The 20,000-nt window shown below is 40.3% G+C and overlaps 3 protein-coding genes across 14 annotated transcripts in view; 1 reads left to right on the forward strand and 2 right to left on the reverse strand.

The window, feature by feature from the left end:
- Positions 1-3,692, reverse strand: part of ralgds (ral guanine nucleotide dissociation stimulator) — a 37,290-nt gene extending 33,598 nt beyond the window's left edge. For both annotated transcript variants that reach the window (XM_083564722.1, XM_083564720.1), the window contains exon 1: positions 1-3,692. This exon is cut by the window's left edge and continues 1,073 nt beyond it. The gene's annotated coding sequence lies outside the window, so the exon portion shown is untranslated.
- A 20-nt stretch (positions 3,693-3,712) lies between these two features.
- On the reverse strand, positions 3,713-14,816 carry tbc1d13 (TBC1 domain family, member 13). Of its 4 annotated transcripts, none has more exons than XM_083564733.1 (12): positions 14,723-14,816; positions 13,060-13,133; positions 11,147-11,187; positions 10,715-10,776; positions 9,804-9,903; positions 9,636-9,718; positions 8,496-8,655; positions 7,565-7,775; positions 7,183-7,346; positions 6,809-6,966; positions 6,055-6,112; positions 3,713-5,951 (listed from the first exon to the last, which is right to left on the reverse strand). In XM_083564733.1, the coding sequence occupies exons 1-12, from the start codon at positions 14,743-14,745 to the stop codon at positions 5,886-5,888; spliced, it is 1,200 nt and encodes a 399-aa protein (XP_083420859.1). In that variant the 5' UTR covers positions 14,746-14,816; the 3' UTR covers positions 3,713-5,885. The 4 variants fall into 4 exon arrangements, with proteins under 4 accessions (XP_083420859.1, XP_083420858.1, XP_083420860.1 ...); XM_083564732.1 differs by having other exon boundaries at positions 6,809-6,969; XM_083564734.1 differs by having other exon boundaries at positions 3,713-5,947; positions 6,054-6,112; positions 6,809-6,969.
- Positions 14,817-16,747: 1,931 nt separating this feature from the next.
- The window catches only part of zer1 (zyg-11 related, cell cycle regulator), a 12,124-nt gene continuing 8,871 nt past the window's right edge, over positions 16,748-20,000 (forward strand). For 5 of the 8 annotated variants that reach the window (XR_014537236.1, XR_014537237.1, XR_014537238.1 and 2 more), the window contains exons 1-5: positions 16,748-16,912; positions 17,410-17,660; positions 18,335-18,485; positions 18,682-19,121; positions 19,505-19,678. Coding sequence is in view for 2 of the 8 variants with exons in the window: in XM_083564725.1 (XP_083420851.1) it covers positions 17,494-17,660; positions 18,335-18,485; positions 18,682-19,121; positions 19,505-19,678 (932 nt within the window). In the remaining 6 variants the exon portion in view is untranslated. The remainder of the gene's footprint in view (positions 16,913-17,409; positions 17,661-18,334; positions 18,486-18,681; positions 19,122-19,504; positions 19,679-20,000) is intronic. The other 3 variants (XR_014537240.1, XR_014537241.1, XM_083564726.1) reach the window with 1 other exon arrangement.

Below are 20,000 nucleotides of genomic sequence, written 5' to 3' on the forward strand. Positions count from 1 at the left end.
CTTCTCTCCTTCTCTCCTCCTATCTCTGGAGCTCAGTCCGTTTCCACTCCCTGTTCTCTCGCTCGCGCTCCATCCTCACATCCTCACATCCTTTACACATGCACGAAAAAACAAACAAACAAACAAAGAAAACATACAAAACAAAACCTCCGAAAAAACCCCCACACACACGCACCGCGCGCGCGCGCACAAACACACGCACACGCCGAGGAATGATCAATCAGACCGAGAGCGCGTGCGTTCCGGCTTTTCTCTTCACCCGGTGGTTCCAGTGAAACGCTCGCGGATCGACGGGGATCCCGACTGCGGTGCAGAGCGGCTCAAAACCAGCACGCGCGCTCGCACCGGACACACCGAGATCGGACCCGAGTCTGATAGCAGGGGCGGAGCTCGGGGCGGGACAGAGGGATTCAAGATTCTGGACAATATATTTAAAAAAAAAAAGGTATTTGCAGTTGCGTTTTCTACACGTGTGGACGCATAAAGTGTGATTAATAAAAGCGTAATTGCTAATCTTTCATTAGAGTTTGTGTTTTTCGCGAATGCACAGTGACTCAAATTTCACATGGAAATGCAAAGTGTATTTCTCGCGTGTTAGGAGTTATGACGTCATATTTCAATTGCAATGTTTATTAAGTTTGCTTTGATTTTCTCTGCGCCGCACGTGCAGTCTGTTAAAACTCAAAACTCGAATTCGAATTCCCCAAGTCAATCAAGTGTCCGAGGTGAAATACAGTGGAAATGGACTTTATCACAATTTATACGCTCACGTGTGGAAAACGCAACTGCAGATACAATTAGCATTTCCTTTAGAATATCGTGTGGAAAATCTTCATCAGCATGACAAATATGGACATTCACATTGCTAAAGCATATATTATATAAATATAATATAAATAGAACATACAGACACATAACACCCATAACAATAAACTATAATAATATAACTGTTAAAATGATAGAATAAAAACTACAGCGGTCTCTACAGGCTGGAACTGAGTGGATGATTAGTGTCACTCAGATGAAGATGGGTTTCCTTCTGAGGCTGGTTCCTCTCCAGGTTTCTTCCTCATGCCATCTCAAGGAGTTTGTTGTCTCTGTTGCCTCTGTCTCACTCATTAGGGATAAACGTATAAGGACTAATTATTAAGACTAAAATGATTATTTGAAATCTTTTTATTAATATTTATTTATGAATTTCTGTGAAACTGCTTTGAGACAACATGAGGTGTTAAAAGTGATGTAAAAATCGAATTGAATTATAATCGACACACACGTGGGGGAAAACCCTCAATAACGCCTTTAGCACTGGTTTAATGAAATCGTTTGGATGTAATTTGAAGCCTTTACACTCATCGAATCCCAGCAGCTTTGACTAACACTGATTTTGTCCCACTTTCTCCAGCATAAGTCTTAGCCATGGAGAAGTGAAGATCAGCTTCTCCTGATGGAGTTTAATCCTTTGTGCTACTTTTCTGATTCACACCTGAGAGTCAAACCTCAGGCTTATGCACATCTGCTGAACTGTTTTGATTTAATGACGCATTACAGGAGCGTGAGCTACAGATGGCTCTTTTTAAACAAGTCTAGTTTTAGAAGTACACATTCTCCTACATATAAAAACTCAAGCTTCGTGCTGCTCATCTGTTAGAATCCTTCAACAAAAGCCTCCAGATAGAACCTTTTCAGCTCCATGGTTCCTGGTTCCTTTATCTCAGTGTTCCACGTTCTTCACGTGTCTGCTTGGGGTTCCTCAGGGTTCTCTGGGTTTCTTTCTTGTGGTGTGTGAGTGTGTGGTGTAGAACCAATCAAAAACCCACAACGATGAAATGATTCTTAAAGAAAACTTCATGATATGTGCAGTAAATATTTCTCATCTGTTTAAAGAGAGAACTGCATTAGAAGAGAGGTGTTCGACTCAGACACCATATGAGTTCATGAGCAGGTTCTAGCAGGAACACTGATGAGAAAGAACCGGGCCGTGTCGGTTTTGAAGCTCAGATCTGAGGTCTGTGTGCCAGTGGAACATGCTGCTGATGTTTATTACACGTCAACTCCCTTTCAGTTCAAGGACACGTGTGTGTGTGTGTGTGTGTGTGTGTGTGTGTGAGAGAGAGAGTGAGTGACCTCAGTGCTGCTGAACTTGAGTGTGTTTGTGTGTGAGGCTGAAACACTCGAATCAGCACCATGTGGAAGCAATCAAACAAAGAAACAGAGTTACAAGAAAGAGAGAGGGAGAGAGGGGGGGGGGAACAGAATGAAGAGCACAAGGGGGGGGGGGTTCCCTTTTCAAAAACACAGATCAGGAGAAGGGGAGTAGACGAGAAGAAAACGGGACATGAGAGCAGAGGAGTGTGTATGTGAGAGTGTGTGTGTTTGTGAGACAGTGTGTGTTTGTGAGAGTGTGTGTGTGTGTGTGTGTGTGTGTGTGTGTGTGCGTGCGTGTAGCCCTCAGATGTCTCTGGCACTCACTCTGGTCCAGTAAACCTGCCAGAAAGCAGCAGTTCACCAACAATCTGAACTTCCTCTTTTACACAAACCCTCCAGACCAGCAGCAGATGATCAGACTCATGGATCAGTGCTCATCAACTAAAACACAACCCCAGCAAAACAGAACTTCTGCTCATCTCAGGTGATTCATCTCCAGGTCAAGATCTCTGAATATCTCTTCATGACGCTCTGATCTCCCCTTCAGCCACTGTTAGTAACCTCGGGGTAACTATGGACATTCACCTGTCCTTCTGCTCACATGCTGATAATGTGGCTCCTTCTTGATCGTCTTGTTCAGGCTCTTGTGATTTTGAGACTGGACTACTGCAGCTCTCTGCTGCAGGTCTTCCTCTGAACACTATTCATCCACTGCAAATGATCCAAAACGCAGCTGTGTGGCTTGTGTTCAATCTGCCCAAGTTCTCCCACACCACCCCACTGCTGCTCCTCCACTGGCTTCCAGTAGCTGCACGTATCAGATAAAAAAATGCACCAGCACCATCTTACCTCAGAGACTTCATCACATCTTGCACTGCACCACGCTGTCTGAGATCCTCCAGCACTGCTCCACTGGTACCACCTTCTCTCAGAATGAGAGGTAAGTACACTTCAAGGCTCTTCTCTGTTCTGGCACCGAGGTGGTGAAATGAACTTCCGCTTGATATCTGAACAGAGGAGTCCCTGGTGATCTTCAAGCGATGGGTGAAGACCTTCATCTTCCTGAAACACTTAAATTAGCACTTTCCAAGTTTGCTTTTTTCAAAAACAACAACAAAACACAGAGTTGTAGTCTGATCTATATTAAGTGTGTAGTCTGATCTATATTAAATGTGTAGTCTGATCTATATTAAATGTGTAGTCTGATCTATATTAAATGTGTAGTCTGATCTATATTGAGTGTGTAGTCTGAGCTATATTAAGTGTGTAGTCTGAGCTATATTAAGTGTGTAGTCTGATCTATATTAAGTGTGTAGTCTAATGTAGCAGTGTAGATTTATTCGTTGATGGAGACTGAAAGCAGGTTTGTACGTCTCTGGACACAGACGTCTGCTAAATACTGTAAATGTTTAACCAATCAGAAGTGAGAGCTCTGTGAGTGACTTATCCTCTGTGAATGTCTCTCAGGTATCACATCTCTCACAATAACAGAATATTTATATTTACATGCATTTAGAGGAGTTTCTTTAATAATATAAAGAAAAAATAAATCACGAGTCTGTAGTCGAGTTTTCCAAAAACAACACTTTAGTGTTAAAATCATCAGAAAACATCACAATCATTTCGGAAGCGAACACATTTGAGAAATCGGAGTTAATCAGCCTTTTGTGTGTCGTGTGTTTAAGAAATTCATCTGAAAGTGCTCTTTAGATTTGTTTGATTTTATAAACATGTGCCAGTAATCAATTACACGATTATATCGCAATATTGTGGACATTAAAGTCATTCCTCAGGCTGCCAAAATACATCTGCCTAAAATAATCAGAATAAAATCCCATGTGTGTTTGTTGATCAGCACGGTTACGTGTTGTTTATCTCCAGCGTAAACAAGAGCCGCATGCTGACAGCAGACACACACACTTTAGCAGGTTAAATAGCATCCGTGCTAATATATAACCAGGATTAGTACATGGTTAGTAAACTCAGAGCGTTTTCCACTGACACGGAGGCGGAGCTTCATCTGGAACCGTTCACATTCAGCAACTTGCTTCAGTGTGAAGTGTCAGAGAGGCCACACCCCCTTTACTGAGACTGACAGGTATGTAGGCCACGCCTCTTTTACAGAGACGCAGCACTATTTGCTACATGATTGCGTTACTAAATCCAGTAGCAGCTGTTGCTAGCCAGCTAGCTAAAATCAGCAAAACTACTAATGAAGTCTGTGATTGGCCAATGTAATATCACATGTCAACCTAAGCTCCGCCCTTCTTTACTAACAGCTCATCACAGAAAATTAAAATCAAGATGTAATGAGATCAGACGATCCGCCTGTAAGCTCCGCCCACAACATGATGTACAATTTCAGAGAACCAGAATAGTGCTAAGTCTGTGTCAGTGGAAACAAACAAACACACACACACACACACACACACACACACACACACACAGCAAAGTCTGTGCATACAGCAGGACCTGGAATGGAGAGAACATAAAGAACATTAAAAGTATACGTTAAAAGATGGAGATTTACACTTTACATAGTGTCGGCTCTCTGTGAGCCATGCGCCAATCATCTTACACACACACACACACACACACACACACACACACACACACACACACACACAATACCGTCCTGAATATTTCCCTTCACAAACACAGAGAACGTTCAACACTGTATTAATGATGTAAAGAGTAAAACCCAGCGTAGTCACGGCTCCGCTCCGCCGCTGATTATTTCCTCATAACGGCACGTCCCCAGTGATTTATTCCTCTTACACCACATTCTTAATTGTATGCAGTCAGTAAAACAAGTTAGTTCCTGCCCTAAGGGTACGGCTTTACCTCCGACACTGGAGACTCATTCGAAGTAGCGTTGCTATGGAAACGGGGGAATTAAAATAAAAAACCCTTCACTACGGTCAGAGCTGCTGTTATAGAGAGTTAATCACTGATCAATTAACCTCCTGACCAATCAGGATCCAAAATTCTGCAGGTGTGATATCGCACACCTTAACGAAACTGCTCGCTATTCTCGGTCATTACGTTATGTTCGAACGCCGGAGGTTTTTCAGCCGCCTTAACGGTAACCATAGCAACCATATCAGTGAAGTGTTGATATGTGCGAATAGACATGCAGCTGAATGAATCCCCCCAAAGCATCATGAGATTGTGATGTTCTTCATGTCGGCTGTTGTTTTTTTCCCCCGTATCGTATAACTGATTACAGGCACGTGCTCAGTGTGGGATTAACGTTCATAACGCGCCGCCGCTGCGGAATCTCCTTCCTCTCAACTTTAATCCTGAACACATCCATCTTCAAAAATAAAAACACCAAAAAGTAAAATCTTTTAAAAAATTAGGAAAAAAACCAAACAAAAAAACAACACTGAGAAACCTGTACAATTGGAGTGTTTTTAAGACACTGCAGGATCCTTTCCAAGTGTTCAGTGCAGTCAAAAGCTACACACACACACACACACACACACACACACACACACACACACACACACACACACACACACACACACACACACACACACACACACAGTCTGATTACGAGAGATGTGGCCCACGAGCCGACACTGTGGGTTTTCTCCCATAACGCAAAGGCAGAAAGATGACATCCCACCCAGGATGCAGTGGGGCACTGTTCTGGTCGTCGCCGTGGCTACCGGTTGCTGTGGTTTCTCTGAACAAGGAGAGAGAGAGAGTGTGTGTGTGTGTGTGTGTGTGAGCTACGAGCCATCCTGCAGCTCTTTAGCCTTGGTGAGGATGGTGTGTACGTCTGAAATGGGGTAGTCCTGAAACACACACGTTCACACGTTACCCATAATTCACTGGGGCACTCCTGTAATAGTGCGGTGTGTGTGTGTGTGTGTGTGTGTGTGTGTGTGTGTGTGTTACCTGGAGTAATCTCATGTTCGTTGTAAAGTCTCCTGCCAGCAACTGATCACGAATTAAACTGAAACCAAAAAACACACAAATACATATATATGAGAGAGAGAGAGAGAGAGAGGAGAGAGAGAGGAGAGAAAGAGAGGAGAGAGAGAGAGAAAGAGAGAGAGAGAGAGAGAGCGAGAGAGAGAGAGAGAGAGAGAATATGATGAAGAGATCACAGAAGATAAAATAAAAGAGGGGAAAAAGAACAAAGATGGGAAAATCTATAACAGGGTCCCCAAACCTTGTTTCTGTGAGGGAGACATAATTATTCGTTTCTTCCCTGAGGGTCTGTACCAGGAGACGCCGCGGGCCGCAGTGACTGTGTGTTATTGTGGAGATTTTATTATGATTTTAAATGCAGTTATTTTGCCTCTAAATGCTGAATTAGTTTATTATTTTGTTCTGCACAGTACAGATCATCACATTTCAACAGCACGCAGTCTCACGTAAAAACAAACAGCATGTGGTGTCAGTAAGTCGCCTCTAGAGGTCGCTCTTGTAATGACAACAGACCGGAAACAGGAAAAACTACTGGCATGGAATTTTGCCAGCAGCCGATATTTTCCAGCGATCAACTAGCGGCGCTTCGACTCGCCTTGGTGGATACAGAGTGAGACACTGGATGTGAACAAGAGCTTACAGGAGACAAAAAAAGGGACAAAATAGAGAAAGATATAGAGAAAAAAAAGATAGAAGAGAAAAATGAAGCTGGTCTTACGTCAGCATGGCGCAGCAGACAAGTATGAGGAAGTGGAAACGATCCTGATCGGAGAAAAGCGAATCCCAAATACGGATCACATCCGGCAACAAAAACTCCTGAGAGAGCAGCAGAGTCAACCAGCGGAACGTAAAGTACTGAGGCTTTATATTCTGCTCCTGCTGTAGGGAGGGAGAGAGAAAAAGAGAGAGGGATAGTGTGGAAAGAGAGATGCATGGAGAGAGAGATATAGATAGAGAGAGAGAGAGAGAGAGAGAGAGAGAGAGATTAATTATTAAACATTATTACTCTCATTACAGAAGTGTGTGCACTCTGTTTACATACGGAAGAGGAAGTGAAGAGGAAGCGAACAGGAAGCGAGTTCTTGCACTTACCAGTTTCATGTGGAGCTCCATGTCCTTCTCCTTTAACATGGAGAAGACGCTCTCCATCTTGTACGTGATGCCGCACTGAGAGTCGTCCAGGCTCTTAATAAAGTTATCACGGTTCTCCGACATCAGATTGGTGAAGCAGAAGAAGGTGTCGGCCTCTGCGTGCTCTGAGGGAGGACAGGAAAAACACAGCGAGGAGAGAAGAAAGAGACAGAATAATCTAAATGTTATGCAGAAAATGATAGAAATGTTTAAAGTGGAGGAGATTTAGAGCACAGTAATGTGTGTGTAGTAACACTGTTTCCTGCAAGGGGCAGCAGCAGCAGTGTTCGGTTTCTCGCTCGGCCCACATTGTTGTTGTTTTTGTTGTCTTGTTGTTGTTTACCTTTCCACTGTGGGTTGGGGTCGGTGGCGAAGGTGTAGTAGATCGGCCCCACAATCTCGTTCATGCCCTGTACGTAGGCGATGCCCGGGTTCAGCTTGGCGTAGATGAACAGGATTCGCTCCACCACCTCCCAGTGCGCCTCGCACCCGTTTGGCAAAACCTCGTACTCGTTGGACGGGTAAAGGTTCAGTGCCTTGCCTGGAGAACTCACCTAGGGGTCAGAGGTCAAAATGCAAAAAACAGGTTCCTGATGAGAACAGCAGTTAAAAAACATTTTACGAAAAAAAATTTTCGTTTTGTTTTTTGAGACACCGATCAGGACGACCATCAGGGCGACAGCTGAAGGCTTTTACAGTAAAACACGGCACGTGTTTAAACGTTGCTGCGTGTAAACATCCATAAACGTATTTACAGGAGAAAGAAAAGAGCAGAAGGCAAAAACAATCCACAAAAACCTGCCTACGGATATCTCCTGAGGAAACCAGCTCTCCTGCTAGGGGAAACACACCACCGGTGCTGAACTCACACACACACACACACACACACACACACACACACTCACACACACTTTACAGACCCCCTGGTGATGAGCCTCACCTCTGAACAATTCCCTTCTCTCCTGAATAAAAAGCTAAATAAAGGACACCACAGGGGCCTGAGTGAGTGTGTGTGTGTGTGTGTGTGTGTAATCGTAACACACTAATGCTAATGCCTTTGCCATTCATCCACGTTTCAGCTACATTTATATCTCTCACACACACACACACACACACACACACACACACACACACACACACACACACACACACACACGAAGACTCACCTTTGTTTGACCATCTGAGCTCTGATCAAAGCAAACAGGCCACAAATAAATTCAACAATTTAATGAATCACCAAACACACCTTCAAGAACACACACACACACACTCACGTTGGTGACTCCACTACGGTTACGGTTGACAGTCTGAGCTTTAAGTGTGGTCTGTTCCACTCGTCTGCGCAGAGTTTCGTACTCGTTCTGTGAATCGAGGATCAGCTGACAGGGAAACTCTGTGGGTCTCTGGAAGAACGCCATGTCTGGATATAAACGCCTGACACACACACACACACACACACACACACACACACACACACACACACACACACACACACACACACACACACACACACACACACACACACACACACACACACAGCCATAGGTTAGTGAACACCTGACCATAAGATTGCTATGTGCTACTTATTGAACATCCCATTATACATTTAGTCTCCATTTACTGTGATTATAAGCTCCACTCTTCTGGGAAGATGTTTCACTCGATTCTGGAGTGCACTTGTGGAGATCTGAAGCAGAAGTGAAGGAAATGTAAAGAAAGGGTGAAGTAGGAGGAAGAGTGAAAGAAGGACAGAGGAGTGAATGAGGAGTGGAGGAGGGAATGAGGAGTGGAGGAGGGAATGAGGAGTGGAGGAGGAGTGGAGGAGGGAATGAGGGGTGGAGGAGGAGTGGAGGAGGGAATGAGGGGTGGAGGAGGAGTGGAGGAGGGGTGGAGGAGGGAATGAGGAGTGAAGGAGAAGTAAAGGAGAGAATGAGGAGTAAAAGAGGGAATGAGGAGTAAAAGAGTGAATGAGGAGTGGAGGAGGGAATAAGGAGTGGAGGAGGGAATAAGGCGGAGTAAAAGAGGGAATGAGGAGGGAATGAGGTGTAAAAGAGGGAATGGGGTGTAAAAGAGGGAATGAGGAGTGAATAAGGAGTGAAGGAGGGAATAAGGAGTGAAGGAGAAGTAAAGGAGAGAATAAGGAGTAAAAGAGGGAATGAGGAATGAAGGAGGGAATAAGGAGTAAATGAGGAATGAAGGAGGGAATGAGGTGTAAAAGAGGGAATGAGGAGGGAATGAGGGGTGAAGGAGGAGTGGAGGTGTGAAAGAGGAGTGCAGGAAGAATAAAGCTTTGATCCTTGAGCATTATGGCTGTCAGTGGTATATAAAGAGTGGGTGTGGTCTACTCGTGTTTCTGACAGGCTGGAGGTGAGAAGCTCATACGCCTCCTGATCATCAGGATCTCTGTGACGTACCTGACGTCTTTATCGATCTGTAACAGAACCTCGTTATCTTTGAAGTAATTGTTCCATCGGCTCTCGGGATTCGGATTCAGTGGCTGAGAAACACAGAGAGAAGAAACGGAGTGTTACAATAAAACACTGACGTGAGAAGTCGAGTTGAGCTGAACATCAGGCACTCACGTGATCCTCCATGGTCACGTCCTCCCTGGAGACACCCATATTAGCTTTAGCGATTCCCGGCTGGATAATCATCTCCTTCAGAAACTGGGAATAAATCTCTCTAAACACACACACACACACACACACACACACACACACACACGTATATAAATTATTATCAATAAAAGAAAAAATACAAACACAATATAATATGTATAAAAATGTAATAAAACTAATTAACGAGAACGTCCTTAATTAGTTTTCATTTAAATAACAAAAAATAAGGTGTTTTTTTTTTTTACCAGTTGGACTTTTTAATTAACAGAATAAAACAATTTATAAAACAAAGTCTTTTCTTTACTAAAATCTTGCGAATTTCAGCAACAGCACATAAAAAAAAAAAAAAACAATTAGGTCAAAGCTGTATTTTTAATTCTTTTACATTATTGGTGCACATTAATGCACTCACATTTAAAATTCAGAGAAATTATTTATATTTTTGTACAAAACCAGATAAAAAAATTTTCGACGGCGTCTTCCAAACTACACCATATTTCTGTAGTGAATTAAGAAATAAATATATTTAATAAATACTTACTGTTTAATTCCAAATTAACCGTAATCAATTAGTTCCTTGTAAATTACAAATGATCTGATAGAGTACCTTTTTGTCTCTATAAATCTCAGCGCTCTGCATTGTTTACTCACGTGTTGTTTTGAAATAGATTCCAAATCATATTTTACTAAATGATTCATGAAGCGATTCATCATGAACAGACCATTTGACTCATTTGACTCATAAAAAATAAATAAATTAATAAAGAAATAAATAAATTAAATTCCAGTTCCTGCTTCCTTCCCCTTTTTTAGTTCCTGAGTGTGTGTGTGTGTGTGTGTGTGTGTGTGTGTGTGTGTGTGTGTGTGTGCATTACCGCTGCTTTTTCAGGAACGAGTCCCACAGTGTCTGGTCCAGGGGCAGGAAGTTCAACAAGATCTGAAGAATCATTACAACCATAAATGTTAATTTCATTTCCACCTTTGACACGTGGGACATCACCATAATCACGACTCTTGTTTTGATTCTCTATCGTTACCATAGTAACGCTCGTTCACAAGGACGTGTACCGCAAAAAACTGTTTCTGCAAGGAGACGTGTATTTATCGTTTAGGGAAGGAGTCTCCAGTGTCAGAGGATTTTATATAAATAAAATTATTTGTAAATAAAAGACATTGGGAAACTCAGCGTGGACTCAGAAACTCCACTTCACCACACTGTCATGGTTTTATTTTAATTTACAGGAAACTTCAGGAATGTTAAATACAGTCAGGCGGAAAAAGTCACAACACCCCCCAAAGATCCTCACCTTCCAGCACAGAGATCGAATCCCGCCCTCGAAAGGAATTCCTGAGCGACGGAGTTCACCAGACACCAACCAGAGACAGAAGCAAGGAACAGCATCATCATCATCATTAGTAGTAGTAATAATAGCCTGAGTATTGCAGGTATTAAAAGTAGCAGGAGGACAATGGAGCATAACCGCAGTATAACAGTATAAGTGCAATTAGTAGAAATATATGCAGTATTAATAGTATAACTAGTAGTAATAATAGTAAAAGTATTAGTGGCATTAGTAAGAGTATTAAAATGTAGGAGGAGGACAATGAGGCACAATAGTAGTACAATTACTAGGACTAGTGGTATTAGTAGGAGTATTAGTGGTAATAATAATAATATAATGACTAGTAGTAACAGTGATAAGAGTCTTAGTGACATCAGTAATAGTATTTATACTAGTAGTAATAGTAGGAGTATTTAATTAAAGTAGTATTACTAGTATTAACAGTACTGCTAGACGTTACAGGGGACATTAACAGTAGTAGTATTAGTAGTATTATTAGTAGTATTGTTAGTATTAGTGTTAGTATTCTTAGTATTAGTATTATTATTATTATTAGTAGTAGTAATATTAGTAGTATTATTGTTAGTATTAGTAATTGTTAGTATTAGTAGTATTGTTAGTATTAGTATTATTGTTAGTATTAGTATTATTAGTATTATTAGTATTATTGTTAGTATTAGTAGTATTGTTAGTATTAGTAATTGTTAGTATTAGTAGTATTGTTAGTATTAGTATTATTAGTATTATTAGTATTATTGTTAGTATTAGTAGTATTGTTAGTATTAGTATTATTATTAGTATTATTGTTAGTATTATTATTAGTAGTAGTATTGTTAGTATTAGTAGTATTGTTAGTATTAATATTATTATTAGTAGTATAATTGTTAGTATTAGTATTTTTGTTAGTATTAGTATTGTTAGTATTAGTAGTATTGTTAGTATTAGTAGTATTATTAGTATTAGTATTAGTAATTGTTAGTATTAGTTATTGTTAGTATTAGTAGTATTGTTAGTATTAGTAGTATTGTTAGTATAAGTATTATTAGTATTATTAGTAGTATAATTGTTAGTGTTAGTAGTATTGTTAGTATTAGTATTGTTAGTATAAGTATTATTATTAGTATTATTAGTAGTATAATTGTTAGTATTATTAGTAGTATAATTGTTAGTGTTAGTAGTATTGTTAGTATTAGTATTATTAGTATTAGTAGTATTGTTAGTATAAGTATTATTAGTATTATTAGTAGTATAATTGTTAGTATTAGTATTGTTAGTATTAGTAGTATTGTTAGTATAAGTATTATTAGTATTATTAGTAGTATAATTGTTAGTGTTAGTGGTATTAGTATTAGTAGTATTGTTAGTATAAGTATTATTAGTATTATTAGTAGTATAATTGTTAGTATTATTAGTAGTATAATTGTTAGTGTTAGTAGTATTGTTAGTGTTAGTAGTATTAGTATTAGTAGTATTGTTAGTATAAGTATTATTAGTATTATTAGTAGTATAATTGTTAGTATTAGTATTGTTAGTATAAGTATTATTAGTATTATTAGTAGTATAATTGTTAGTGTTAGTAGTATTGTTAGTGTTAGTATTGTTAGTATTAGTAGTATTGTTAGTATAAGTATTATTAGTATTATTAGTAGTATAATTGTTAGTGTTAGTAGTATTAGTATTAGTAGTATTGTTAGTATAAGTATTATTAGTATTATTAGTAGTATAATTGTTAGTGTTAGTAGTATTGTTAGTATTAGTATTGTTAGTATTAGTAGTATTGTTAGTATTAGCAGCAGTAATATAAGTAATAATAGTAATAATTAGTTATTAGTCTGACAGGAAGGTTGGATTTAAGGATGTTCTGAACAGGACGTTACCGCCGAAGCAGAGTTCCCGTAGTGCCTTCAGGTCGATCTTCTCCTCACTCAGCGCCGTCTTAAACTCCTGAATCCTTCAAACAAAACAACAACTTCAAATTTACTAAATTATCATTAGAAATAAAATTACAATTTACATTTAAACAGAATGAAAGGTATAAAATGATTTTCAGCTGGGCATTAGAAAAACAAACTAATATAAATAAAATGTTAAATAAAGGTTTAACCCACCCCCCACCCCCCCCAACATAAACACCGGCGTATAAAAAAAACCCTCATCCTCTGAGCCTCCAGCAGGAGATCCTCCTGAGAAAACCAAACTCGACTCCGGGGTAAACGTCTCCAAGTGACGAGTCTGAGCAGCGGTTTGCAGTTTTATCCTGCACCATGATGATCTCCTGGGGTAGAACTTCGAGAGATTTACAGGGAATAAATCTTCCTAGCCAGATGCAGTGTGATGGTGCAGGAGGAACAGAAAACTCCTGACTGCAGTCACAAGTCCTCTCAGGTCCTGGGGTTAAAGTTTAACTTAAAGTAATGATGATTATCTGCTGACTGGAGGATTTTTTTTATATCTGGCAGATTTTTCTCAGTGATGAAGTTAAGCTTCTGTGCAGGAGATCGGATCAGGTTCTGGTTTCTCTTCAACTCTGGACGTTGTTTTAAAGAAAAACTCACAATAAACGGAATAAACAGGAAAGTGACTTTGAATTAAGAACACAACTTCCTAATTAGACCCTTATCTTGAAAAAGCGTGGGACAGAGGTCCAGACGTGACGAGGATCAGACTGTCGTCATGTCTGATCTCAAACACCCCTCACGTTCACCTTGGATTGAAAAACTTGCTCACACACGTGCTCCGTTCAGTAGTAATGGCAATTACGTAGTTACGCTTTCGTATGTATGTGTGTGTGTGTGTGTGTGTGTGTGTGTGTGTGTGTTCCAACCCCAGTGCTGTAGACGATCATGTAGATGCATCTGCAAAGTTCACACACAATAATAAGAATTTTGTATTTATTGGCACGAAACCTGTCAAGGTTGTTGTTGAGCTCAACATTTCACCAATTATCTGTAGTCCGATCTGTTAAATCCAATCAAACAATCAATCAACCAATCAATCAATCAGACCAGATCAGGTTTTATTACAGATTTGCACCAGATGTGCATTTTCTACACTTATTATTATTATTATTGTTGTTGTTGCTGTTGTTTTTGTTGTTATTATTACTTCTTGGTTTCAGGACAGAGTTAAATACTCACTATATTTACATGTTTCAGGTTTTTGGCTGTTTTGTTTTCCTGTTTTATTAATAAATCATTTCAGAATGAAGCAGAAAAAAGCTCCAGGGTTAAAATCTCATTCTTCCACATGACCTGCACTTAATTTAACGCTCAGACAAGCACTAAACGACTTTCTGACCAAATTACAGAAGAATTATTACAGATAAATTAATACAGAAATATTATTCAACAAATAAAACCGAAACTCGGCGTGTTTTCCTCCTCACGCGCTCAGCACTGTCCGGCTGCTAAGCTACACGGCTAGCAAACTGACCAGGTTCAATTCATGCTTATTAAAGTCTAATCAAAACCACACACACGTTTATTCAGATCACACTCATGAACACACATTATTGTTGTCATGTATGAGGTCGAATCTCACCTGTTTTTGTACGAACTCGACATGTTGGAGCCCAAAACTGCACTGAGGCTGAAGAAATGAACGGGAGGGCGGTGTGACAGGAAAAATACTCCGGCTGGGAAACAAATGACAGCGCGCCTGATAGTCAAAAAGCAGCTTTTTTCAATGTATTTTTGTTATCTGCATTATTGCACACTAAGTAATTTTTCTTAATTTTTAATAGTTTTTATACTCAATCGTTTATCAAAATAATAAAATGTTTATTGAGGGTTTTTTTAGTTGAATAGAATGGTAGTTGCAATAAAAGAAGTCCGACTAGGAAACAAAATTATTTACTGAAATCTGATGTAACAGAAAGAAATCAGTTACAACTTATTTTAATTTTATTTACACACACACACACACACACACACACACACACACACACACACACACACACACACACACACGGATGTGCTTCATGGTACATGATTTTGGTGCTTGATTTGAGATTTGACGCATCATTAAAACAAATGTTTATTGATTATAAATAATTTTTTGGTGGAGTTTATTATTTTTGTATATCAGAGTAAGGAAAGGATTTTGTATCTCTTTTTACTTGAATAAGATATTTTATTACTCTTTCCACTTCTGATAAGTATTTTATTTGCTATAAGTAATCACATCTAATAGTCTTAACATTTCACTTTTAACCCCAGGGAATTGATTCCTTCTAAAGATTTGCCTCTCATCTGAAATAAAGATCAGCTTTTAATCTCACTGAGAACCGCATTTGACTGAACCAAATCTTTCATCTGAAACAAGAAAATCTGAAAATTCATGATCCTCTGGTCAACTGATCTTCAGCTCGTTGGGTCCAAACTCACATTCCTCATTTTCATAACTACATTCCTACATTTAGTTTCACTGCCGCTGGTGAGTAAATCATCTTCTCAGACTCACAGCAGACTTACGGAAGACAAAACTCACAATTTTTCATGAAGAAAGTTGTTTATAAGACACACACTCTGTACACACAATCCCACAGAGTCGAAAGCTCGGAGGAAATCGCATTCACACATCACAGCATTTTCATTTCCATAACTTGATTTTTGCTTCCTGAGTCTGTTACTCTTCACACTGCAGTGCTTCTGCTGAGTTCTGCATCATGATCAGTCAGGAGGTGATGATGAATTCTCTGTAAATCACAGCTCTGTTCAGGTTTCTGCAGTTCAGGTTTTCAGGTTATTAATGTGCTCGTTCTGATCCATTATCATTTCTATAGCAGCAGCTGGTTTGCAGCGATGTGTTCAGCACAAACTCCACATGAAACACTCTGTAAGTCTTTGAATAATCTTCAGGACAGAAGTAAATTTTTTTGCATATAAAAGCTGCATGTTTTTGTCACCGAAGAAAACGACTGTTTATCGCTGCTATAACGTCACAGAATTACTAACTGCTGAATTAAAGGCACATTTTTGTTTAAAATAAACAAATATAAAATACACCTCAGTTTCTTGTTATTGATTGTGGATGTTGGATTGGTTGTAGGTCAGATATGAAATTATATGTTAGATTGGATGTTAGATTTGGTGTTAGCTTAGATGTTGGGTTACATAATAAATTGGATGTTAGATTGGATGCTAGACTGAGTGTTAAACTTGTAGACTGGATTTTAGATTAGATATTATTTTGGATGTTAGATTAGATAATAAGTTAGATAATAAAGAGAATGTTAGTTTGGCTGTTAGATTGGATGTTGAATTGCATTTTAGATTGGATGTATTATGAGATTGTGAGGTTGTAAAGTTTAACGAATAGAGAAAACAAACAAACAAAGAAACAAACAAATGTCATTTTATTTTATTTTTTGTGCCAGAAACAATATTTTACTTTCTTTTTTCTTTTTCTTTTAAAATGAAATAAATAAGAAACGAAGCCCAAATTCACATCCTGTTTTTTTTTTTTTACTGAGAATAAATACAACTCGAATGGATTAGAATCTAATCCCAGTCTGATCTTTAAAATAAATATGACCGGATATTTTTTCCACACACAGGAAACACTTGCACGGTAACCCGGAAGTTGAAGGTTGTTTTGTTGACATCAGGACGAGCGACGCTAAAAGAGAAAGGAAAACAGAGCCGTGACGAAACAGAGCGTTTCCGCGGAGTAAAGCAGCAGAGCGGAGTGTTTTTCCCCGCAGCAGAGGAACGAGCAGGCCGCATTCGGGTAAAACTTCTGCCTTCCTCTCGGTGTCACGACCGCAGGAGGAAATCTCAGGGTCCTGTAGTCTGTTTTAGCGAGTGTGCTAATCGCTACGGAGCCGCTAGCAACGGCTGATTTAGCAGGGATTAGCATGCTAGCTCTCAAAGCTCATCCACTTTACACTTCAGATTTATTACTACTTTTACACCACGTTTCTGTCTGTCATTCACGTTCATCACGTGTACGTGTATGTTTTATGATGTCATCCAGTTGCTCATTAATTACAGCGAGTTTCTCAGCGCTAACTAGCAGCTTTAGCATAATCATCAGACACCTGCAGCTCCAGCAGTGTGTCTGCTTTCAGACATTAATATATCTGATGTCAAAACAAAACAAAGAAAAGAAAAGACTGTAGTCAGAATGTTGCTCTCAGTTTCGGTTCGTTTACAGGGAACTTTAAAGTTCATTCCACTCGCTAGTTAGTTAATGAACTAATTATATATGTTTGTATGTATGTTTAGGCTTGGAGATCACGATGCTCAAGATCTGAGTGCTCCGTCGCTGTGCTGTTTGACCTTCAAGTCAAAAAAAGGGAGAGCATCGCCATGGCAACCAAAGCCGGGGACGACCCGGAGACCCTGATGTCTCTGTGCACTGTGTTCTGCCTGAAGAACCTCAGAAGAACCATGTGCTACACGGGCGAGAGGAACAAACTGTGCCTGCGACCCGACATCTTCTTACCCAGCGAGATCTGCGACAAGCTCGTGAACATGTACACACTCTCCTTCTTCTCATTGTTAATATTATTGTTATTACCACTGCAGATGTGCTGATTACAGCACTTTGTTGTAACAGTGATTCAGAGGGTGTAAGATCAGGGAACATATAATGACGCTGAACAAACAAGTTCCTCCAGGTCCTGAACATCACTTACGTCATTTATAAAAAAATTATTTTACTATAATAAAGTTTCAGCTATGAGTTATGAGCTGCCTGAATCCTTGTAATGAGTCCAACAAAATCTTAAAGAGCACATTAATAATGAAGCTTTAGATTGTTTACTGGTTTCTTACTTCGGCTCCGTAAATGAATCTTTTTTTTGTTATAATGCTGTAATAATTATTTAATTTTTTAAAATACTTAATTCCTAATAATAGTTTGTTGCTGTAACAGTGTAATAACACCTCATTTGTAATGTCACTGTTACGCATCACTGTGTCGCTTCATATCTCGACACTGTATAGCGATAATTCTTTACTTCTCCTCTTCGACATCTTTTTTTGTGTAAATCTATTGTACTGTAACATGCAAATAACTCGTTTTATTTTATTGACGCTTTAATATCAGGTGGATTTGTTGCTGTGTAACATGATGAGTTTGATTAAGTGCATGCGTTAGTTAACCTTCTGCAGGAACCTTGTGATCAGTTCCGCTCCTCTGCTGCAGGTACATGGAGCTGGTGCACACCGACAGCGAGTTCGAGCCTCAGCAGGGTTTCTTTCAGCTCTTCAGCGACTCGCACAGCACCCGACTGAGCCGAGTGCACCTCCGAGAGGACACGGTACGAGACCGAGACCTTGACGCCATCGGGAAACAGGTGCTCACACATGACATCGCGATTAGAAGAAGAAGAACTTGTTGTTGTTTACTGTACGCTGTGATCATAAGTGTTTTTATTCGCTCAGTTTTATTTTTGTAATCTTGATCGTGCTCCATCACCACAGATTTATTGCTGGACAGGTTTGAGCTGTTTAGTAGGTCCGTCCTGTAACTCGTCAGATGTTGTGTTTCAGGATCTGATGGAGCTCCACCTGACCTGCTGTAATCACCTGAGCACTCGCAGCCTTCGCACTCTGCGCAACTTCCGGCACTCGCTGGTGTCCCTCAGCCTCTTCGGCTGCTCCAACATCTTCTTCCGCAAGTCTTCCTTAGAGGTGGATGAGGACGAGGAGGAGGAGGAGGAGGAGGAAGAGTTCTGCAACGGCACAGACTTCTCCTTCCAGGGGTTCAGGAGGCTGTGCATGTTGAACCTCGGCTGTCTGTCGGTGGACGTGGACCCTGAAGCTCTGCTGAAGCCCCTGGACACGCTCCGAGCGCTCGACCTGTCCTCGATGCACCTGCCCCGCTCAGCCTTCCTGGCTCAGTGGAGGGAGCAGCTGGCCTCGCTCGTGCTCTACAACGTGGACCTAAACGAGGAGCTCATCTCCACTATCCTGCACATGAACCGACTCAGGTGACGAGTCTCAAAACCCTCTCGAAAAATATCTTTATCTTTTCATTATCAGAATATCAGAAGAAGGATGTTAGTAAACGTTTAGAAGATCACGAGGCCACACCTTATTTAGTCTGATGAGCAGTTAGGCCACACCCCTCATCCGGACACATTGGCTCTATCCCACTATACTTTGATAAGAGGCCACACCTCCTCATATGTGACATACATACAGACCACACCCACTTTACTCTCACAAGTAAAACAAAATATGCATGTCGTCCAACGGAACTGATGCCACACCTCCCTAAGCCACACCTCCTGTAATGTGAGGGACACAGAGGCCACTCCCCCTTTCACAGGACCCTATTATATTTCCTATTAAACGTGAGTTCTTTTTCCAGGCACTTAGATATCTCACGTGACGGTCCACGTCCCTTCAAGTTCAAACTGACGAGGAAGATCCTGACCAACATCGTACAGACTTTATCGAATCTCGTCTCGCTGGACGTCTCGGGACACATCATGCTGGACAACTGCACCGTGCCGTACATCGAGGAGGCCATGGGACCACCCAGGTACACGCCCACACCGGAAATAACACACAAGCTACTGGTGTAACGGTACACGCATCATACAAAAATGTACCAAATGCAGTCGTTTTTAGAATTACAATCTGTTTCCCTTTAGGACTGTATTAAGTGGCGGACTGCTAGTTTGTTTTATTCTCCACCTCGCACTTTGAGCGAATATTTATTTTATAATCAGTAGGGATGCACCGAATATTCGGCCACCGAAAATCTTCGGCCCAAAACCAAAAATGCACTTTTGAGCCATTTTCGGCCGTAAATTTTCGGTGGCCGAATATTCGAAAGACTTTGATCAATGAAAAAACACGGG

This window comes from Silurus aristotelis, assembly GCF_946808225.1.
Source record: "Silurus aristotelis genome assembly, chromosome: 16".
NCBI classification, from domain to species: Eukaryota; Metazoa; Chordata; class Actinopteri; order Siluriformes; family Siluridae; genus Silurus; species Silurus aristotelis.